A 22,559-nucleotide genomic window follows, 5' to 3' on the forward strand; every position below is an offset into this window, starting at 1 on the left:
ACATATCGCAAACATGATTAAATTAAACAACTAGTAAGGAAAGAGTAAACTCTATTTCAATTCAGCAACCTTTCGGATTTGGATTGAAAGTGATCCATCGATCTGCCCATTGCTCTTTTGCTAATGGTTCCTCAAGGTGGCTAGCCAAGAGGTGATCTTTTCAAGGCTTTTGTTGGCTAAAATGTAAGGGAAAATGGAATGGCTATGCGTGGGTCGAAGAGAGCAAGAGAGGGAATAAGAGAATGAATGATGTTTGTGAAAATAAAGGATGAGGGATGATTTGAGAGGTGAGAGTAGTGTGGTATTTATGGGTGAGGTTGAGGGTGAAGTTTACTAAAAATAGGGATTGGAATTGTAATAGCCTAATTTTTAGTGGTGAAGTAACAGTGGTTTCGGGACCATAAATTTCTATCGTATCGACTCGTAAATATTATTTTTAGAATATTTATAGAGTCATTATAGTCGTATTAAAATTTAGTTTAGAAATATCAGCGTTTAGTTAGTTAATTAAAGAAAAAGGACTAAAATAAAAAAGGGACAAAATATAGAGATTATAGTATTTAAGTGATTTAATAGCTTGATTATTAAATTAGAAAGGACCAATATAATAAATAGTCCTTAGAAGTGGTCTTGGACGGCATTATGTAGTTAATTTATTAAACCTTTTATACTTTAATGGAAAAATAGTAATTTTTAAGAAATTAAAACAAAATTAAAAGAAGAAAAAGACATTTTCTCTTTATCTTTTTAATTTTCATTGTCGAAACACCATGGGAGCTTAACTTGGAGTTTCAGCCACTTTATACTCTTGCATATCAAAATCCCGTTGATACTCGTGGAAAAGAAAAAATAGCGGAATAGTCCCTGAACTTCTGCAATAACTACAATTCAGTCTAGGTAAGTCGTACAGTTAAAATTTAACATTTGTATTAATTGCTGATTGGTATTATATATGTATTCTATTGTTTGAAATGAATTATTGATTGAATTATAATATTGAATTTGATATTCAGTTTGAATTAAACGCAGGATTTGAGTACATTCGTGATTTGGTGTATGACGGGGATTTGGAGTGGAGATGGTATTGGAGGGAGATATCGGCATTTTACCCAAGTAAACCGGTGTTCAGTATTTATTACGAACTCTTGCGTTATACTTTCTGTTTGGCGTGATTCGGGTGGATCAGCTCTTACGAGCTTCTGTTCAGCTTTTGAGCTTCTGTTGGCGTATTTGAGATGACCAAGTCTTATGAGCTTCTGTTGACGATGTACTCTTATCCGTAAGTCATTCTTTGAATGAAAAATCTCGGTAAGGTAATTTGTTTAATGAATTTGAAAGACATGTTATTTATTTTGTATTGATTTGAATACGAATATATTTATTGATTGAAGTTGTGAATGACAAGGAGTTCTCTTGGATGATTTTTATTGTTTGAATTATTATAGTTAGTTCGGTAAGATTTATCGTTTAACTTGTCGAACTTACTAAGCTTTATTAAGCTTATTTGTGTTGTTTAATGTCATTGTAGATTCTCGGAAGGTTGAATGATCGGATCGGCACTCAAGTCACACTATCCAGGTTATCTCGGTAGTTTTTGAAACATTTAATTCAGATTATATGGCATGTATAGGTTCTTGTGCGATTTTAGTTAATGTTTGACTTATGTAAATATTATGAATAATATTTTGTACAAATAACCAACTTACATATTATATGAGAATGAGGTATAGATGTTATGCTAATATGTACATTGAATATATAATTGAATTGTTGTGATTGTGGTACCTTTGATAGGTATTTTGATTAGGTATTGCTTGAGTGAATTGATGAATTGAATCAATGTTTATTTTGTTGTAAAATTGTATATAATTGTGGTACCAATGAGGGTACATAGGTTAGACACTTATTATGTTGGTTTTGATGTGTTTTTGGCTTGAACAATGTCATTTTGAATTGGTATTTTGGTTGGTATTTGAGCTTCTTAACAATGTATTTTGAAATGGTAAACTTGTGTTTTAAGGTTCATTTTTAGGCCACACGACCTGAGACACGGGCATGTGTCTCAGCCGTGTGTCCCCTGTAGATTCCATGCATACAAGTCAAACTATTACACGGCCTAGCACACGACCTGACACACGGGCGTGTGAGGTCATTTCGAGAGTTATATGACCTGGCAAATGGGTGTGTGGCTTGGCCGTGTGACCCAAGTCAGTGAGTTACACGGGCTGGGACACGACTATGTAACCCTATTTCAAATGTCCACACAGCCTGAGACACGGGCGTGTGTCTCAGTCGTGTGACCCATGCAGTCCAAACTTTACAACTTTTTCCTAAAATTTTCAAATGTTTTTGATTTAGTCTCGGATTGTTTCTATAGCATTTTTAGGGCCTCGAGGACTCGATTAAGGGATATTATAAATGTATTTGAATGAAATTTGATTATGATTGTATCAATGTATGATTTGAATGGTTTACTATTTTGTTTGTCTGGTAATACCCCATAACCCCGTTCCAGTGATGGATGCGGGTTAGGGGTGTTACAAGAATCCCTCCATCTTCTCCATTACTTGCCGGGCCACAATATGTGGAAAGGGAGGTGATTTGGTCGCTTATTTTGAGCATAAAATTATGCTATAATTAGACATAGAGTGGACGGTTTCAAAGGCAATCTTCCAAGGGTCTTTTCTGATTAAATTGCAATTGCATGGACCTCCAATAAAATATCCTAAAGCTGATTTTTGTACAGCCATATGCTTGTGTCGAAATTAGGCTTGACTCTCCATTGTTGGACTATTTCATGATCCAATGAATAACTAGACATGTCCACTTTGTAATAACACTTTAGCTGGATAAAATTAACATTCTTTTGACCCAATTTTACATGGTTTTATCGTCCAAGTAAGGTGGATGTGTTCATGTCCATGCAACTTTATGATAATCTAATCTCCCATGGACCCACTGCATAATAAAAATTAACATATTAATAATTAACATGAAAATAATATAATTTATGCACAAAAATCATGTAATAAAGCATAATTTTGCATACTTTATAAATTCATGTCCAATATTAACATTTAAACAAAATCCTTAATTTATTAATAATTAGTCAAGATTAATATAATTATTAAGTCAAAAGGTGATAAAAATTGCTAGAAAAATCCTATATAATTTCAAGTTTACAAAAGCCTTTTGTGGCGAGGTTGTCTGGAAAGCACATGTGGTGAATTACCTAAAAAGCCTATGTGGCGTATTGTTTGGGAAGCCTTCGTGGAGAGGTTACCTAGGAAGCCCTTGTGACGAGTTATCCGGAAAGCCTGTAAGGCGAATTCTGTAACACCTAAGTGACGAGTTATTAGTCTGCCTTCGTGGCGAGATTTGGGTATGCCTTTGAGGCATTTTCTGAAAAATATCTTAGCAATGTATTTGACTAATGAAATCCTCTATAAGTAACTTGCTAAGTCAAAGAGAGAGAGAGAGAGAACTTGGCACATATATAATTATGGATGGTGTAAGTGTCCGCCAAACTTGGAAGTTTTCACATTTTGTATCGAAGTCATCTGAGCTTTTATTGGATGATCTAAAATATTGTCTACATCGAACCAAGTTCGTTGTCTAGATCGACTTAAAGATACAGTGTGGTTGAAATTCTGTCAATCGCTAAAGCCAGTATAAGAATCTGCCAAGAGCAGTATTTGCATGTATAACATTTTGAGAAATGTATCTAAATTCTATCTTAAAGGAATTGTGAAATAGGATCCGCATTATGGTGTGAAGCTTATGATACGCTCCTGGGGCGAAATGTGTATAAAGTGATTAAGTGTAGAGATGGGAATATAATTATTCATCAGGAATCAGAAAAGTATCTGTCAAAGTCTCAAGAGAAGTCCAAAATCAATTTATATACAAATACATGCTTTATATTGAGCTTACGGAACCTAAAAATCAATTTGGAACCAATTAGGACTAATTTGAAATAAAATAGAAAAAATGTAGAAAAATTTAAAAAAAGGGATCACACGGTCGTGTGGCCAAGCTGTGTGACAGAGCCCAAGCAGTGTGGCTCAGGAACATGGCCGTGTGGCCAAACCATGCACAGTTCGAGAATAGGGTCACATAATTGTGTGTCTGATCGTGTGCAATTCAAAAAAGGGTCACACGGCTATGTCACAGTTTGTGTAACAACCTGTGACCTTATGGGACAAACTTGCACCAAAATGTAATAGGCCAAATGGCCGTGTAGTAGACCATGCCCTAGGCCATGTGCACCTAAAATAACTTCAAAATCAAACCATTTCATCTACCATTGCTTGGTTACCAAGCCATACCATTTGCACCTATAATTACCCATTTTAAAGCACACCAATTCATGTCAAAACATGTCATATACTATTCAACCCAAGTGCCTAACCAATATGCCCCAAAGGCACCTCAATTTACTATTTAAAACAACCAAATTGAATATACTCAAACATACCAATTCATTAACATTATAAGACACTTTCTCAATCACTTACCTAAACACAACCAACCTTTAAATCATCTTCATGCTTTAACATCAAATATATCAAAACACATCAATCATCCTTCCACATCTAAACATCAACCAAGAACATATAGCATAACAAGACATTTCTCTCATCTATAAGGATATTAAACATACAATTCAAGCAATTTGACATTTCATCAACCAAATACCATTACCTTCTCACATATACATACTTATATATATACTTTATAAACATAATAAGCAAAACCATTAAGATATAAAATGAACTTATAACCAAAAGACTTTCTAGGTACATGCCAAAACCAAAATAAGAGCATCACCAACACTTGAGTTTGAGATTGTCGTTGGATGTTGAGTTGACATACAAATTGAATAATACCTAACCTGGGCACGAACAAACGAAAATGTACGCTAAGTATAACTCAGTGGTATTTCTGTATCCAACATTGAATTATAATATAAATTATGTAATGCGTAACTTAACAACAAGATCTAATACAAATTAATATTGAGAGCTACATGTCATAATGCACCATTTAATATTAAAATTCAATTTACTTATAATAATTCAATATAAAATAGTTGTAACACATATATATTTCTCCTATAACAATTAAAGTAATTTCATCACTTCAATAATATATACACATTTCGGACTTAATTCCAAAGATCCTCTATTCAATTTCATTTATAATCAATGTCCCAAGTCCATACCGTTATTTCATCCATCATACTTCAATACATGAACGCAATAATATATATATCATATCTCAAAACAGATTCAATTTCATATTTATATAATTATACGATATTTCTAAAACTATTCACTTTAATCCTCTCCCGCAAATAATAAATCTGAATCGAATCAATTCAAATCTCTTTATCATTTTTAGCTTACCTTGTGATCTTCCCATGCAATACAATTCATAAATGCAACAACTGAAGTAGTTCGGATTATAAAAACACAAACCATAAACTCCAAGCTATTTGTCGATAACTTTATCTTTTCATTTCCGTCTTGAAGAATCCTGGTCGACGTTATCTATGAATAAATATAAATACACCAAATCATCGACACACAACCATTTTCACATTCAATTGCTAATTTATGCAAATTTTTCATTTTATTCAATTTAGTCCCTAAAATTGGGACTAACGTAACTTTCAATTTAAGCCTCAAATTTTTATTTCACTATAGACCTAATTTAACTTTCCATTTTTCATTTCTACCACAAATTTTGAAATTTATACATTTTAATTCCTATTACACAAAATCATCAATTGACTTTACAAATTAGTCTTATTTCACTTCTAACATTAAAATCTATCAAAATAACACCTCAAACTTTAATAATTTAACAATGGAAACACCTTCAATCTTGAAAAAAACCAAAAAAAATACTATATGGGTTAGTTAGCTTGTATTACCGGGGTTCAAAAAACATAAAAGTTACAAGAAAATAGATTAAATTGACTAACCAATTGAACTTGAAAGTAAGAAAACCTTTCACTGTGCATTCTCCCCTTTCTCTAAGCTTCGAAACTTTGCCCAAAATGAATAAGAAATGTTTTTGGTTTTACTCTCCACTAACTTAGTTTATTATATTACCATTTCATCATTATACATGATGTTTTATTAATGTTTTATTATATATAATACATATATGTTTTATGTTATAACCGGCCACCATAATTGATTCAAGGGTATATTTTCTAAATAAATCCCTAACATGAGTTCTAATTATAGAGCCTTAAGTAAATTACATATTTATCACTTTTTTAATTTAGTCCCTATACCTTAATTAATTCCTAAATCACCAAATTACCTAATTGAATTTCATTTAACTTTTCTAATACAACTCTTTAATTATTAAATAAAAATATTTACAGGCCCGATTTATGGAAACGAGGTCTCGATACCTCAACTTCAAAAATCACTGACTTTAGAACCAATACACTTGTACCTTGTCTAACTTTCCAAATAACCAAAATTATTAGACCAAACTTGTATTAGCCCAATTTTTAGTAGTGTCGAAAATAGTGGTTCGAGACCATTAAATCTAACAAGTGAGCTCGTAAATTTTATTATATAGTGTTTATGAGTCGATTGTGAATTTAGGAAGGCTTATGAATTAGTGAATTATGCTTTAGAAATATTTGCTAGATTAATTAGTTTTAAAAACGACGTATCGAGACCTCAATTTTATAATCTGAGCTATAAATATTTTTATAAATATTTATGGAGTGTCATTAAGGTAGTATTAACGTTTCGTTAGAAAATTTTAACGTTTCGATAATTAATTAACTAAAAAGGGCTAAATTAAAAAAGGTGCAAAACTTGCTAATTAAAGAAATAGTGATTAAATGGCTTAATTAATGAAAAAAGGACTTAAGGAGCAATTATGCTTAAAATAAAGGCATGAGGCGGCATAAGTAGAAAAGAAAACAAAAATCATGTGATTAAAGGGCAAAATTGTAAATTTTGTGAAATTAACTTAAATAAATTGAATTCTAAACTTTTCTAGGCTATTCTTTTTCAATTTATCAGCCAAAAACGCCATAGGAGAAGGTTTTAAGCTTGTTTTATTTATTTTACTTCATGTAAGTTCAATTCTTGCTTTTTTCTTGAAATTTTTGTGTTTTTAAGACTTTTATCCAACTACTTATTTCATTAGTTTTTGATTTCATGGATAATTTTGAAAGTTAACATTGATGAGTGCTAAATGTTTATGATGAATTCACATGGAATTGAAGTTCTAATTTTGTTATATGATGATTTTATCAAGTAATTTCAATAGAAATTGATTTTAGGACTAAATTGAGAAAATATTAAATCTTAGGGTTATTTTATTAAATTCTATTTATCAAAGGCTGTGTATTAGCTTAGAATATTTATATAAAATGTTAATTGAGAAAAAAATTAGCTTATTTGATGGGCTAATTGGTGAGGGACTAAATTGTAAAAACTATAAAAGTTGGGGTAATTGTGCAATTTCAAAAATTGAGGGGTATAAATTGTGAAGTGAATTAGAATTGAAATATATACTGATAAATGAATAATTTTATATTTTAGATCTAGAGCCCGTAGATCAATGAGAAAAAAGGAAAATTAGCAGAGTAGTCCTTAACTACTACAAACTTACAATTTAGCCCAGGTAAGTTCGTATGGTTAAATTTTAATGTTATATGTTAAATAATAAATGGTATTTTGTATTTATTTGTAACATTTATTGAAAAAAATTATTATTAAATTTACGAAATTGAATCAAGTGTTCGAAGTGAATGGAATGCAGGATTAAGTACAGTCGTTCAATGTAAAGAGGAATTGACAGTAAATTACCCAAGTAAACCGGAGTTCAGCATTAGTTGCAAACTCTCGTGTTTGCTTTTCGTTTAGCTCTCATGAGCTTCAGTTAACTCATATGAGTTTCAGATTAACCCTTCCGGGTTTTAGTTCAACTCTTTTGAGCTCCAGTTTAACCCTAATGGGTTTCCGTTCAGCTCCTATGAGCTTCCGTTCAACCCTTATGGGTTTCCATTTAGTACTTATGTGCTTCTGTGCAACCTTCGGGATTCTATTTATGATGTACTCAAATCCGTAAGACGTTCTCTGGTTTGATAAGGATTGGTAAGTGCTACATGAAATTAATGTGGAAGAATTTAATTTATTATTGATATTGAGCTCAAATAAATGAATTCATCAATTGAGTTGTGATTAGCAGGAAATGTTTATAAAATGATTTACCTAAATGAATTATTATAGTATGTTTGGTAATATTCATGTTAAAGCCAATTAACTTACTAAGCTTCATTAAGCTTACTTGTGTCATTTAATGTTCTTTGTAGATTTTCAAGAAGTTCAGAGGATCGAATCAACACGTCGGGTCACACTATCCAGCTACTACGGTAGATTTTGTTATACACTTTATGGTTTATATGGCATGTCTAGGGCTGGATTAGAAAAGAGCTAAATTTGAAGTATTGTTGTAAATTATATATATATGTTTGTATGCATGTGTTTAGTAGTAGATTTTGGTAAATCAATGAATGGAGTTATTTTGGTATGTTTAGGTAAGTGAGTTTTGTGTTGATATATTATGTTTAAAACATGATTTTTGGTTTGTGTTGAATGTTTGATTAGGGTTATTTGATATATTAAAATGTTGTGTATAGGTTGATATAAAACAGGGTGAGAAAAGTGACCATAAAATGACCTATTTTTGTCCACACGGGCAGAGACGCGGACGTGTGTTTCAGCCGTGTGTGACACACGACCTGACTGTGTGTCCTCTGCACCTTGAATTTCAAAACAGAATACCTAAGTTTTTACACATGGCCTAGCATACGGGCTTGTGGCTTGGACATGTGACCCAAGTCAGAGAGTTACACGGGTAAGGACACGGGCTAGGACATGGTTGTGTGCCTCACATTGAATGCCCACACGACCTAAGACACGGGCGTGTCACCTGGCCGTGTGAGCCACACAGCCAACCACACAGGCTGTGTCCCCTGTTTCTAAGAAAAATATTGAGATTTAGGGAAAAAATCCCTGTGTATCCGACTTAGTCCCGATTCACTTCTAAGGAGTATATTGGGCCTCGAGGGCCCATCTAAGGGAAAATATGAGTGTTATATGATTGATTCTTGATATGAATAACAAAGGTTGTGAAATGTCCGTAATTAATTCGAAAAGTCTGGTAATGCTTCGTAACCTTATTCCGGCGACGGATAAGGGTTAGGGGTGTTACAAAACTTCAGTTTAATACGGTAATATATCCTCGTAAGTATTAATAAAATAATATTTACTGACTTTATCATTGGAAAATAGAATTCTGAAACCATCATTTTTGAAACCCCTGACTTTCGGGTCATTACAGGGGCATTCTTTAGAATATAATGAACATAAATTTTATCGCCACAATTAAGTTTGTTTACAAAGATTTAAATTGTAATGTCTTATACTATTTTTGAGAATCTATTGAAATTAATAAACGCTTCCTACAACATCTTTTGACTTAGAAAAGAGTATAAATAGATAAGAAGTATGTTCTATATGATTTTTTCCAGTTGTAAAATTTTTGTTAAGTAGTTAAGTATTGTGGCACCCTATATCAGGGTTCGATATATCTGGGTCGGGTATAGGGTGTTACATATTGAGCAACTTTTGGATGATAGATCTAAGAAGGCAAGATCAATATTGGTTGAATGAGCACGCAAGTAAGTGTAGTTTTTAGGTCGACAAGTTGAGTTAAACATATACCATAAAACTATCCATAATGGTATTTCTAAGTCCCTGAAGTATATATGCAATTGTTTAGTCTGACAAGCCATAAGCAGTTTTACTAGGCGACGGAGTATCTGGTAGTACAGGAATGAAGTGTACCATCAAGCTATCAAAAAGCTCATTATCAAGGTCATCCCTGAGCATCCTAATCTCTTAGCTAAACTTGGAGCCACCGATGCAACATCAACCCTTATGCCTTTTTAACCTACTATCTTGGTAGGTCTTCATTCCATTTGGTGAGGGATCCAATCGTGAAAAAGTCTCTTAGTCATTGTTTGTGGTTTAGATTATGGAAATAACATTGATGAATCCATAATTTACACAGTTCTTCAGTCAAATGAGCCTAAACACATCTCAACGCCTACATCCCTTGCATCATTTATCTCCAATAGGGAAGCCAAGTGTACACTTCAAGTTCTTTTGACCGACGCTTGAAATGGATGATTGGTAGATGATGATGCACTAATCTAGGATCCACTTCCATGAAAACTAGCACAAAATCAACATCCACCAGGTTGTGGAATGCATCTTCAATCTCAACGGCACTTATGTATTTTTTTAGGGTTCAGTGATTAGAACTTTATGTAATTTATAACATTTATGTGAAATGATTTTTTTGTTATTTGTATTTGTGTATGCTTATCAATTTCCAAATTATTAATTTAGGATTTTTTATGCAACAATAGAGGTTGGGATATTTGTGAGGTTAATAAAGAGAATACATTTTAGTATTTTCGGCACTAGTATATATACAATTAAATTGTGAAGATGTGGTCCAAAGTTAAATGCACATCACAATTTATATATACAGGGAAAATTATATCAATTGATCAAAAATTAATATCAATTTGATATATATTTGCATGTTAGTAATATTGCAATTGAGTGATATTCTTTTTGAAACAAAGGGTCTGATGGTGGTTGGGCAAACTGAACTCAATGGAAGATGAAAATGGGGGATGAATTGTCAAGCGAATTTTTTTTTTGACGTTTCTGTCAGTATGGATGTGACATAATGACACAAATAAAAAATAAACGAATACCATCCATTCAACATATTCTATACCAATGTTGATAAAGAAGGAATCTACCTAGTTGGAGGATGTCTGATTAATAACACTTAAGTAAAATTATAAATGAATTTCTTTTTCTTTTCTTTTCTTTTTTGTTTTTTTACCCAAATAATATAAAAATATTAATTAATTACAGAAAATGTATGAAAAATAGGCTAATTACGAAAATAGACATTTGCTACAATGTTCTAATGGTGTAGTGTGACATATTAATGGCACCAGACTGAAATGTGATGACCTAAAATATTCAGGGACTTAATATGTAAATTTACTATTTTAATTGGCAATTGAAAAAAAGGCTTTAAGGGCAAACTGCTTCATAAACTCCCTTGATTATTATTTTCTTTTATTTCCTTTTAACATCAAAATAGGAGACCTCTTAGCAATTAGTTCAAAAGTTTTTCTATCAAAAGTATTTTTATAAAAATTCAATTTTAACTAGAAATAACTTTTATTTGTTTTTGAAAATAATTATAATTTTATTATCAATTTAATTTACGGACATGATATAAAATTATAATTATAAAAGCTTTAGAAATATTTTATTTTTATAAATTATAATTATTAGTTAAATTTATAGTTTCCAAATATAATGTGAGTGAAAGAAATACATAATTTGAACAAAAAAATTATTTTTTGAAAACTAAATGAAATTTATTTCTAGTTGGAATTGACTTTTTTTTTACAAAAATACATTTTGGTAAAAAAAAAAACTTTTTGGACTAGTTGATAAGAGGCCTCTATATTTTTGGTGTTAAATGAGAATAAAAGAAATAATAAACGAGAGGGGTTTATGAAGAAATTTAACTTTTTTGAATGTCCGGTGCCGCCGCAATGTTTTAGATCATCACATTTTAGTCTGGTGCTGCCAATATGTCAGGCGGGACTGTCAGAAGATCGTAGCAGATATCTTTTTTTCCTATTCTCTTCAAATGGTAAATGCAAAGAATCCAATAGTAAATCCTGAATCCAGAAAGAGTAAATCATGGATGATAAAGAAACCAAGATTTAGCAGACACCATGATTTTGTAAAGGGGTCTACAATTCTTTAATAATGTTGGGTTGTAATTATAATTAAATTCCGATGCTGAATTTTATATATGTTGAGCATGAAAAACGAAGAGGTGAGATGTTGCTTATTTATATCTTCTCTGTAAAAACTCGTGATCTTAAACACTGGTACTACCTAGTGCTGTTTGATAAAAATGTTTTTTACTTTCAATGCAGCGAATGAAGATATTAGGATTGTCTCTAAAACCAGGAGCCATCTCCAATTTCATCTTTCTCTTTCTTTAAACTTGTTTAATGTTTGATTTACAAATATTAATTTATTGTTAAAATAGGAGGGCGTGAGTTCGAACATGATCTTCCTATTTAAAGATTTGAGTAATTCCAGATTTTATATTAAAAAAATACTATACTTGTTTAATTCAAATCATTTAACTTTTATGAGATTGAATTGGATACATCGGTATCAACTTTTGAGTGAATTGTTTGAAATTGGTAAAAATAAAATCTGAGGAAAAAAAGGACACTAGTATATGATTTTTAAAATTTTATGAAAATTTTAATTATTTATTTAATTGACAGTTGAATCGATCAATTTATGACCAAATATTATAACCAGTTCGACTACCAATTTAATTTAATTTATGGCATTTTTGAAATAAAAATTGTTTAATAGCCATGTAATTTAAAAAATGATTTTGTAATTAGCTTTAATTTTAAAAAAATTAACAGTATTAACTGTTAGACTTAAATTGAGAAATTAAATCCCACAAAATAAAAGTACATGTACTACAAGTTATGCGCTAGCAAACACCTAACTTCCTTGTTCTACTTCGCAGCGAAAAATCAATCCATGCATCAAAGTTCTATCACGTTATATAATTTCAATCATTTCTAGCTGCAGCAACAAGAACAATGAAATTCAAACTTGCATGAATTCTCTTTGGAATTCTATGTTTCAGAACAATACCTTCAAAAGTGGGTGCCAGAAAAGCTGCCTACCACGAGCCACGGTTCATTGGGGGTGATGGCATAATGTCTTACTTTCATGGCAGGAAAGACAAGGAATTCCACTTGGTCTCTGATATGTTCATATCAATGCTCATTTTATTGGCAAGGGAGACCCGAAGGGAAGAGAAGAATGTTCCAACTTGTCTGCTTTTCTCATCAAGCAAAATCTACGAACGCATGCTGTCTCTGTGTATTTAGTACAGTGGAGCTTGGAGCTGTACATGCGCTCCTCGTTATACTCTTCATAAACACCGAAAGTGGAGTTATTATAGTTCTGTCTTCAATGCAACAACTACAATTGCAACTAGTAGTTTATATGAAGTTACAAATCAGCCTATCAATCAAAGAATTCTTTACACATGACTCCTCTGTTTCCAATGTTACACCAGTAATCTCTACAAGAACATAATCCATGACAAGTGATGAAACCGCTTTGAATCTTGAATTATGATGGTACACTTCTCAATCAGTGCTACAGCCTTTACCATACTATGACAATCACCGCATATTCTAAGGTTTTTGTTATAATCAGTGGCAGTGAAGCAAAGCCCAAATGCCATAGCTAACTTTTCACTATGTTTTGATCATGTTCTCTTTAAGCTCCTCATCAACATCATGTAAAACAAACTCTGTTTCAGACATGAAATCGGCTTTCCTTATCTTTCCAATTAATTCTTTCAACTTCTTATATATCCCATCTGCCTCAGGGTGAGATTTATCACCCACAACAAAGCGATGGAATTTATTTCCATGCTCAATGAAACTACATCCAGCTGTTCTGTTGAGACCCATCTCTTTCATTGATGTCCTCACTTTTGAGGCATCTCTCCACATTCCAGCTGCACAATATATATTCGACATCATGATGTAGTTTCTGGCATATGATGTATCTAGAGAAAATAATCTTTCTGCAACTTCCTTTGCAAGTTCAGTATTACCATACATTCTGCAAGCACCAAGAGGAGCACCCCATACACCAGAATTTGGCTCTCTCGGCATGCACTTAATCACATCATATCCATCAGTGAGAAGTCCCGAGTTGCCAAGAAGGTCAGCCATGCAAGAATAATGATCTAACTTTTGCTCTACCCCGTAAACTTCACACATAATCTTGAAGTAATGCTTCCCCTCGTTGACAAGTCCTGAATGACTACAAGCACTTAACAAGCGAGTGAAGGTAACATGATCAGGCTGTGCACTTCTCACCATAACTTTAAAGAGCTTTATTGCATCTTTTCCATAGCCATGCGCACATGGCAGTCCATGCCACTTTATCTAAATAGATAATCTCTCCAAAAACTTTACTTGAAGCAGCTAAACACCCTAACTTCACATACAAGTTTAAAAGTGCAGTTGCAATGGTCACATTAGCAATTAAACCAAACCTTGAAACAAAACCATGAATACTCCCAACTATATTTCTCACGCCCATGTTTCCACAAGCCTGAAGAACAGTCAACATGGTAGCTTGATCAAACACAATTCCAGCCCTTCTCATCATTATGAAAATTCCCATAATTTCCTCGGCAAGCCCATTTTGAGCGTAAATTGCTATCATTGAATTCCCCGACACCAAATTCAGAAATGGAGTTGCTTCAAATAACGAACAAGCTTCACGTAAAAGTGCATTCAAGATATTCACTTCATTTAGCCCAATTTCACTGTAAAGCCATTAATGCACTAGCCTTCACATAAAGCTCCCTTATCTGAGATAATAAATAAATAAATAAGTGACAAAATTTGGTTGCATATCTATTTCAAATCTCATTCTACAAAACGCACTCATGCATCTAGTTGTAAACCCACTTCGAGATAATCCCGAAATTAAAGAATTCCAGGAGACCGAATCTTGTTCGGGCTTTTCACCAGATAAATTCTGTGCATCTTCAGGAAATCCTGATTTTGCATACTTAGTCACCAACTGCTCGCCAATGAATCCGTGAGGTAATTCACGTATTTGATAACTCAAGCATGAAAAGCCTGACAGTAGGAGACACGACAGCAAGAGTTTACAACAGCAATTAAAGCTGAGACAAGTGAGTCTAATTTTAAATGAGAGTGAAGTAGAAGAGACAAGGAATGGCATTACAAAGAGCTCCCGGGTTAAGAAAGAAAGAGAATGCTGAACAAAAACCCGTTTTTCTCATCTCCCAATTTTCAACTCCAAACCATAAGTTTAAAAAGACATGTTTCTTTCGTCCCAAGAATCAAGGTTGAATGGCGCCAAAGTGATGATAGTTCAATTCTAGTTTTACCCCTTATCCTATCCTAGATTTAGGATGAGTTTGGATGAGCGGTACGTTTACCTGCGGTTAGTGTAAAAACAGCGGTGGCGGTGAGATTAGATACTGTAGCGTGAGACAAAAAGTAAGCTAAACGCACCGCACCGCACCCAATCGCCCATCCAAACCCACACTTAATCTATCTACCTCAAGCAAACGGCTCTATTACTATATCATCCTTGTACTTAGACTATTGATATATAACTAGCAGTTACATTCTACTATTTTTAAAATCCTACGTGGCAAATGTATAACCATTATAATGTCTTGTTATTTTCATATAATCCTGACAAAAAAGTCATGACGATTATCGTTTAAATTTGGATTAAGCTCGATAAAGTATAAGACTAAAAAAATGATCAAATTGGAGAACAAAAACTCAATCTACAACTTATGCATGGTATAAGACTACTAACAAAATTTTACTTCATGGATTTAACAATAACCATTTGCATCAGGATTGAAATTTCAAAATATGAAAGTATAGGGACTAAAAATAATCAAATTAGGACAAATAGACTAAATTCGCAACATACACATAGCATAATAGAAAAGTTTGAGCAAATAAAAAATGTTTAGGGTTAATGTCCTATTTGGTACCTGAGCAAATAAAAAACCCAAGTATCAAATTGAAACAATTCAAATGTCAAATTGAAGATCGAAGCCAAACTCAGGTACCGAATTGAATATTAAAATCAATCTCAGGTACCAAACTGTATATTAACCTAACTATCTATAAACAGCAGAAAAGCTTTGAGAAAGGGCCAGACCGCAAGTCATGTTGGGTTGGATTTCGAGTATGCTTGTCTCCGATTCGCTGGTTCTAATGGGCTGTTTGTTCACTAAATTCCGTAAAATAAATGAATGGTTTTAAGCTACTCCGTAACGTGTCTCGAAGGCAATGGCCTTCAAACTTCTGACCCTGAATTTTTGTGTTGAAGATCAAACGAAATCGTGAAAGAGCCATTCTTTCAAGCTCCTTTTTTTGGTCTCCATCGACCACACAGTTTAACTCACCGCCTCGACCATGGAAGCTCTCAGCTCTCAACCCCTCGCCCTTCTCTCCATCTTCTCTCCTAAACGAAAAGATTTCCCGGCTAGAATCATCCGCTTTCCCACCCATTCCAAAAGTACTTAATATCATCCTTTAATTTCAATCTTTCTTTTTTCTTTTTCTTTTTGTTTATGTCTTCCCTTGGCTGTAATAATCGTTTTAACTCCAATATTTTCCTCTTTCTCTCTCTTTTTTTTTTTTTTTTCTGTTTTTAATTATCAGAGGACGGTAACGATTCCGATATCCAATATGATCCTAACAACACAAGCATCGTTCCTCTCGTCGGCAATCAAACTTTCTCCCAGGTAAAAACAAATAAAGCTAGTATTTTTTTTTCCAAGGACAAAATAGTAAATCGGGTTTTGCTTTGTGGATTTCAATTTAGGATGCAGCGATGGGGTTGGTTCTAAGCGCGGCGTCTGTAAGAGGATGGACAACAGGATCGGGCATGGAGGGTCCATCTGTACCCGCCCGAACCGACGATGACCAATCTAATACGGAGCAAGTTTCCACCTTTCCATGGTCTCTCTTCACCAAGTCGCCACGTCGACGGATGCGTGTGGCCTTCACTTGCAATGTTTGCGGTCAACGAACCACTCGAGCCATCAATCCTCATGCGTACACCGATGGCACCGTATTTGTTCAGGTAACTTGTCTAAAGTAAGAGAATCGAATTTCAGTATCAAGGTGGAGTCTTTTATTTGGGTATTCTGAATTCTGGGTTTGGAAGTGATTTGGTGATGGGGATGAATGCAGTGTTGTGGATGCAATGTTTTCCACAAGCTGGTGGATAATTTGAATCTGTTCCATGGTATGAAATGCTATGTCAACCCCAGCTTCAATTATAAAAGGGATGGCCAATGGGATGTTGGATTCAAGTTGTTCGATGAAGAAGACGATGGTGACGGTAATGTGTTTGATGGCTCATAAAGCGTACATTTCTTTGCTCATACTGGGAAACTGATTTCGGTCATGTTTGTATATAGCTTTGCCCTTTGCCTGTGTTGGTGAAGTTAATTACTTTAGACACTTTGTATTTCCAGGGTAGTTGTAAAAAAATAAAAAATAAAAAACAAAACGCTCTTTAGCGTGAAAACACTAGTAACTCTGTGTAAAATTTCCTCAAGGCTGTTTTGCCCGTATGACGGTGCTAAACTGCTAATTGACTGTTAATATATTGATATTCAATTGCGTGGATATCCTCTTATTATGTTCCCTTTCTCTGATGGATATGTGCTACATCAAAATTAGTTGGAAGAATTACAAAAAATTGTCAATTAGTATAGATTTTGGTGATTGCAATGCCTAAGGTTTCACATTAAACCGACCATGTACATGAAATTCAACCCAGTCCTCTGTTAACACAAGGATGCTTCTGCAATCTACAGTCTATATAGGAAGAGCTAGACTTTCCCCGCCCTGTCCCCCTTCTGTTTTTGAATTGAACCCAAACAATCGTTTATCTGCACAATATATATATGTAGGATGAACCAGGCCTACCCCCACCTTGTTTCCCGTTCTTCGGTGTTGAACTGAACCCATACAAGGATATGAACATGGAAAACATTGAAACCTATGTGGTAAGAGAACGAGGAAGTGTTGTTCGAGTTCCAAGTATCTTGCCACCGACATCCGGGAAGGTCTCTTGTCCAGGCAAGTGGCTTACTTTACCATTGCTATCTACCTCAATGGGGTATTTGAGTAGGTGTCCCTGTAATTGCGTAAATGCCTCGCTCGTGTAGCTTTTCCAGTTTTCTTCAGCAATATTGTTCACAGCCTTAACGCAATCTAAACTTTCAGGTTCTTTAAACAAATCATCCACCTTTTCCATGTGTTCAGCCCACAGTGACATTCTATATCCATAAATCTGCATCATCATCCATCAATCAGATCAAACATCACTTCTCCAATAGACAGATTTATAATTGCATCCAAACACGAGATTGTGTTTATGATGTTCACATTTCTGGATTAAATTCTATCATCTAGGTATAAACTAAAACAAGGTCCTTCAGGTGTCAAAAATGAAAGAAAAAGAAAACAAAGATCATTCTATTTGTCAGCAATTTTAGGTCTTGGGCATCAGAGAAAAAACTGAGATGGCAAGGATGAAAATTCAAACCTGACCGTGTGGATGTCTTTTCCTCTCACCCCATGTGTAATAGGGTTGGTATGCACCCACTGCTATCTCAGTGTCCCTTGATCCAGCCAAAGATCGTTCATTAATATTGGCAGACCCCAATATCACATACTCGTCATCTACTATCATTCCCTTTGCATGTACATAAACCATAAACCGTTGGAACTTTTGTGAAGCTGAAACCTGAAAATAGTGATTTACCTTCACATCTCCATAAAAAACCTCAATTCAAATCATGTTGTAAAAGTCAATTCAAGTGTCCCCTTAAAGCTGATAACAAAAGTAAACTTGTCCGAGTTCTGGCTTGGGACCAAACAGAGCCAACACAATCAAGTTCTAACAAGCAATCAACCAAGTATATAAACAAATGACAAAGGTAGTGTCACTGTTTGGTTACCGTTTCACTATGGTTACATTGGGATGAACTTGGCCCAGAACTTTTGGGAACTTCTTCCCTATTACCAAGGCAGTAGAAATTTAGGTAGTCTTGTGGATGAGAATTCTCGATACCCATGGATTTCAATTCTTGTGCTACGACTCCGTACATCATTTGAATTGTCTGTGCCTGAAAAAAAAAGAAAAGAAAACTAAACTAAGCAATAAAATAATGAAATATTAAGCAGTGACTAGAAATAATGATGAATAATCTGTTAGTGTCAATGAGTTTGATTTTACACTCTTCTTCTCCGATTCTAGGTTACATAACTACTAGTGTAAAGCACAATCACTGTTTCATTCTAGTAATAAACAGTTCAGAAAGGGGAAAAAAAAGAAGAGAAACTAAAATCAGATTACCTGCCAACAGAGTATCTCTTGCACGGAGGCTGAAGTAGGGTCACCCTCAGGCCACATTGGTATAACAATATAAACAGCAAATCTTTCTTTTGCCCTTATCTTGCTAGTAATCTTCAAGGCCAATTCCATAGGAATTAAATTCTGAGCACCTAACAATAGGCCCCAAAAAGAAAAAGATGTCTCAGCTCTCGGCAACAGAAAGCAACACCTTTTCACAATAATCCAAAGCAGTAAAGAATAGACAGAATGTTTCCTAAACCTGAGTCTTTGTAAGATGGCCAACCGTATGACGATCCAATGAAATATTGGTTCTCAATATATATGAAGTGCTGAGCAGCTCTAATTGCCTGCACATATGCTGTCTGAATGCTCTTGTCTATCACCAGATTTTTTGCACAAACAAGATTCTGCAGTAAGATAAAGTAAGACTTAAGTGAAAACGAAGTACAGTGAGTTAAAAGATTAATATTGTTTTACTGTGGTTTAATCATAAAGAGAGTAAAGAAAAAGGAAATAGAAATAAAAACCTGGGATTCTGCTTCAAACACATTCTTCGGGAACCCTTTCACAGATCCTGAATCTATAGAGCGGAAAACCTGCCAATTCAAAGAACCCCTTAGCAAAAGGTTAAATCAAACTTACGCACTTTGCTTCAAGAGGCATGTGGTACTTACCTGAGTATGCCAGTTCTCTGGATCTTCTTCCTTGGAAACCCATAATGAAGGATCATCATTTGCAATTTTTGCGGAAGGGCTTAGTATCCAAGAAATCCGTTCTAACTTTATTAAAGAATCATCATGCCACCTAGAAACCCTTTTGAATTTAAGTCCAAACTCCGACCATTTTGTAGCTTTCCTCCAGCGCTGCTCAAAATTGGTAAGAATGTCATAAGCAGCTGGCCCTTCAACCTTACAATGTAAATCATGCCATGGTTGCCTTGGGCCCTTGGTTCCTGCCTAATAATTACAAAATATTTAAACCGGTAAGAGCAATGACCTAAAAATTCTTGATGCTAATTGAAGGTTATATGGCTAATTAAAAGCATATCCAAATTCAATTTAGCAGATTAAATCAAATACTCGTACAAAAGATATACTCACATTAAATCAAATACTCGTACAAAAGATATACTCACAGAAAATGTTGGGTTGTGATAATCATTTTGAAATACAGTATCAAGATCCCGAAACAGTCTATGTTCAGGTGTATCATAGCGACCATCACAAAGGTCCAGACCTCCAACAAAAGCAGTGATCTTTCTATTGTTTCCAGATGCTTGAGAATCCACAATCACACATTTCTGATGGTGTGTAAATAGGGTTCCAACAACCTGGATTACATGCCACACCACATCCTTAGCATTGCTAATTCACTACAGTCAGCAGCAGATTTGATGGAAAAATGTGCAATATGAATAACTAGAGTGTATAAAACATGCCTGTTGTTTGAAAATGCTAAGTTTACTGCTGGCATAACGGGGTGACAATACACATGAAACCGATGAGTGCTTGAAAAACTTCCGGGTTTCTTCATCATGAGTTTGCATCACTCCTGCCTGAATTTAAACACTTTCAAAGTTAAAAAAATTTGAACACCTAGCATAAACTACAATATAGCCTGGTCCCCAAAAGGAATCTCCATTAATATTAAACTAAAACGTCACTTTCTCAAGCTGTTGCATTGATTTTTTTAGAAGCAGCCCGGCAACGTCAGGAAAAACAAAAGGCTAGCACTTTGAACAAAAGCCAAAAACATCATTGACTAGTTTTCTTCTTTAGACTGAACTGAAGTACAAGACTTTGAAACAGAAACTTTACAGAGCCTAATGCAGAATCTAGAAACAAAGAAATCTTAAAATTCCCACTAGAAAAACGATGACTTTGCAAAAGCTAACATCAGTAAAGACCAAAGACGAGAAAAATAGTTGAAAAATTGAACAACGAATAAAAGATTATAAGTTTGCCAAGGATATCTCAAAAGAAAACCCGTACCGTGTTAATGAAAAACTTGCTATGGGAAGTCTTGTCATCCCAGACTAACAGCAAAACTCTAACCCCTTCTTCCGACTTGTACTTCAGCAAATCCCCTAAACTCAAATTCCCACCGTTTGGCAATGGCCGTGTCGGCTCTCTTACAAGCTTCACGTGCGAAAAAATCGACCATCCGGCTATGTAAACCAAATGATGCGCTTCTAAAATTGCGTGACAGATATCTTCCCAACACGACTCGTGCTTAAACAGGGTTCCATTCTCCAATTCAATCTCCGGCACCATCGATTCCTGGATGTGCGCGTCTTGGTATAAAGTAACGGAACCCCCGTGCCGAACAGGGAAATAACAGTTTCTTATTCCGAATTCCGTTGGGTTTGCCGCCATTCCATATCTGTATGAAGGCATTTCCTCGCATTTGATGAATCTCATTTCCAGGTGAACTGCGCAGTCAGGTTTAGGCGGTTTTCCATAAGAACCAATTATAGGGAACCAACCGCTAATGGTTTCACCGGAGAGAACCTTAACCGCAGGCACCGTTGCGACTCCGATTAAATCAGCGCCGAACAAGTCATTATCCTTAACGTGAAACTCGATTTGAGATGTGGGGTGGGCGAGGGCTAGTTTGAAGCGCTCGTTCCAAATCGGGTTTTGGGAATTCGAAATCACGCGCGTGCGCGCCACCGTAGCACCGGCTAGGCAAACCGTTACGTAAGGGTCGCTGGTGATGATATTATGGTGGCGGTGGTTCTTCTTCTTTCCTCTAGTACACGGGGCTTTGCACACGTCGAACACCGTGAAACATCGACGGAGACGCTCCGCCATTAAATCCATGTTTGGCAAACATCGAGCTTCGATGATTTTCAAATCAAGGTCGCCATGCAAAAATACAACAGGATCCGAAACATCTTCCCCCATTGAATCAAATCGAGAAATAAAGAAAAATTATTCAAAGACGGTCAATGAGAAAAATGAAGATGATAAATAGCAATGTAAAAGGTAGGCAAGGTAGGTTACAGCAGCTTGAAAATAAAATTGTTTTTGTTTTTAGTAATTAATTAGTGTTCATATTGGTGTTGGCAATAACCGGAGAACAACAAAGTCACTGCCGTGTAGGGACGTTGTTTCCGAAACAGCAGAATCCCAGTTTGTTTTCTCCGACTAAAGCCAACGGCCAAAACCGAAGACTGTAACAGGGAGCGGAATTCCGGAAGATTACGGGTTTGTTTCTTTTTGGCTAATGTGGTTCTGTTTCTTATTTATGCTGGGAAAAAAGGTAGTGTTTTAAGATACACGTGACAGTTATTTACGCCTGGATTTTCCGTTGTATAAGCTACCCCATTTTGACCTCATTTCATAGCCATTACTCGTCTTAAAACAAAACATGATTCAATGGAAGGTTAAAAGGGGAAAG

The 22,559-nt window shown here is 34.7% G+C and overlaps 3 protein-coding genes across 4 annotated transcripts; 1 reads left to right on the top strand and 2 right to left on the bottom strand.

The window, feature by feature from the left end:
* Positions 1-12,717: 12,717 nt before the first annotated feature.
* Positions 12,718-14,558, bottom strand: LOC105786809 (pentatricopeptide repeat-containing protein At5g40410, mitochondrial; the record flags this gene model as incomplete). Its single annotated transcript, XM_012613284.2, is given in 4 exon segments — positions 12,718-13,302; positions 13,304-13,468; positions 13,470-14,138; positions 14,140-14,558. Coding segments are annotated over 4 exon segments (1,332 nt in total), but the record flags the coding sequence as incomplete, so codon positions are not given.
* A 1,492-nt stretch (positions 14,559-16,050) lies between these two features.
* On the top strand, positions 16,051-17,419 carry LOC105784042 (uncharacterized). The gene is made up of 4 exons (XM_012609813.2): positions 16,051-16,298; positions 16,445-16,527; positions 16,608-16,868; positions 16,979-17,419. Exons 1-4 carry the CDS (start codon positions 16,196-16,198, stop codon positions 17,150-17,152), a joined length of 621 nt encoding a protein of 206 aa, XP_012465267.1. The 5' UTR covers positions 16,051-16,195; the 3' UTR covers positions 17,153-17,419.
* Positions 16,976-22,439, bottom strand: LOC105784021 (phospholipase D delta). Of its 2 annotated transcripts, none has more exons than XM_052632234.1 (10): positions 21,149-22,439; positions 20,596-20,712; positions 20,293-20,487; positions 19,832-20,113; positions 19,685-19,753; positions 19,417-19,564; positions 19,158-19,306; positions 18,801-18,927; positions 18,345-18,571; positions 16,976-18,089 (listed from the first exon to the last, which is right to left on the bottom strand). In XM_052632234.1, the coding sequence occupies exons 1-10, from the start codon at positions 22,061-22,063 to the stop codon at positions 17,796-17,798; spliced, it is 2,523 nt and encodes an 840-aa protein (XP_052488194.1). In that variant the 5' UTR covers positions 22,064-22,439; the 3' UTR covers positions 16,976-17,795. The 2 variants fall into 2 exon arrangements, with proteins under 2 accessions (XP_052488194.1, XP_012465229.1); XM_012609775.2 differs by having other exon boundaries at positions 18,345-18,545; positions 18,760-18,927; positions 21,149-22,422.
* Between the last annotated feature and the right edge of the window lie 120 nt (positions 22,440-22,559).

The sequence above is a fragment of the Gossypium raimondii genome, chromosome 1, assembly GCF_025698545.1.
Source record: "Gossypium raimondii isolate GPD5lz chromosome 1, ASM2569854v1, whole genome shotgun sequence".
NCBI classification, from domain to species: Eukaryota; Viridiplantae; Streptophyta; class Magnoliopsida; order Malvales; family Malvaceae; genus Gossypium; species Gossypium raimondii.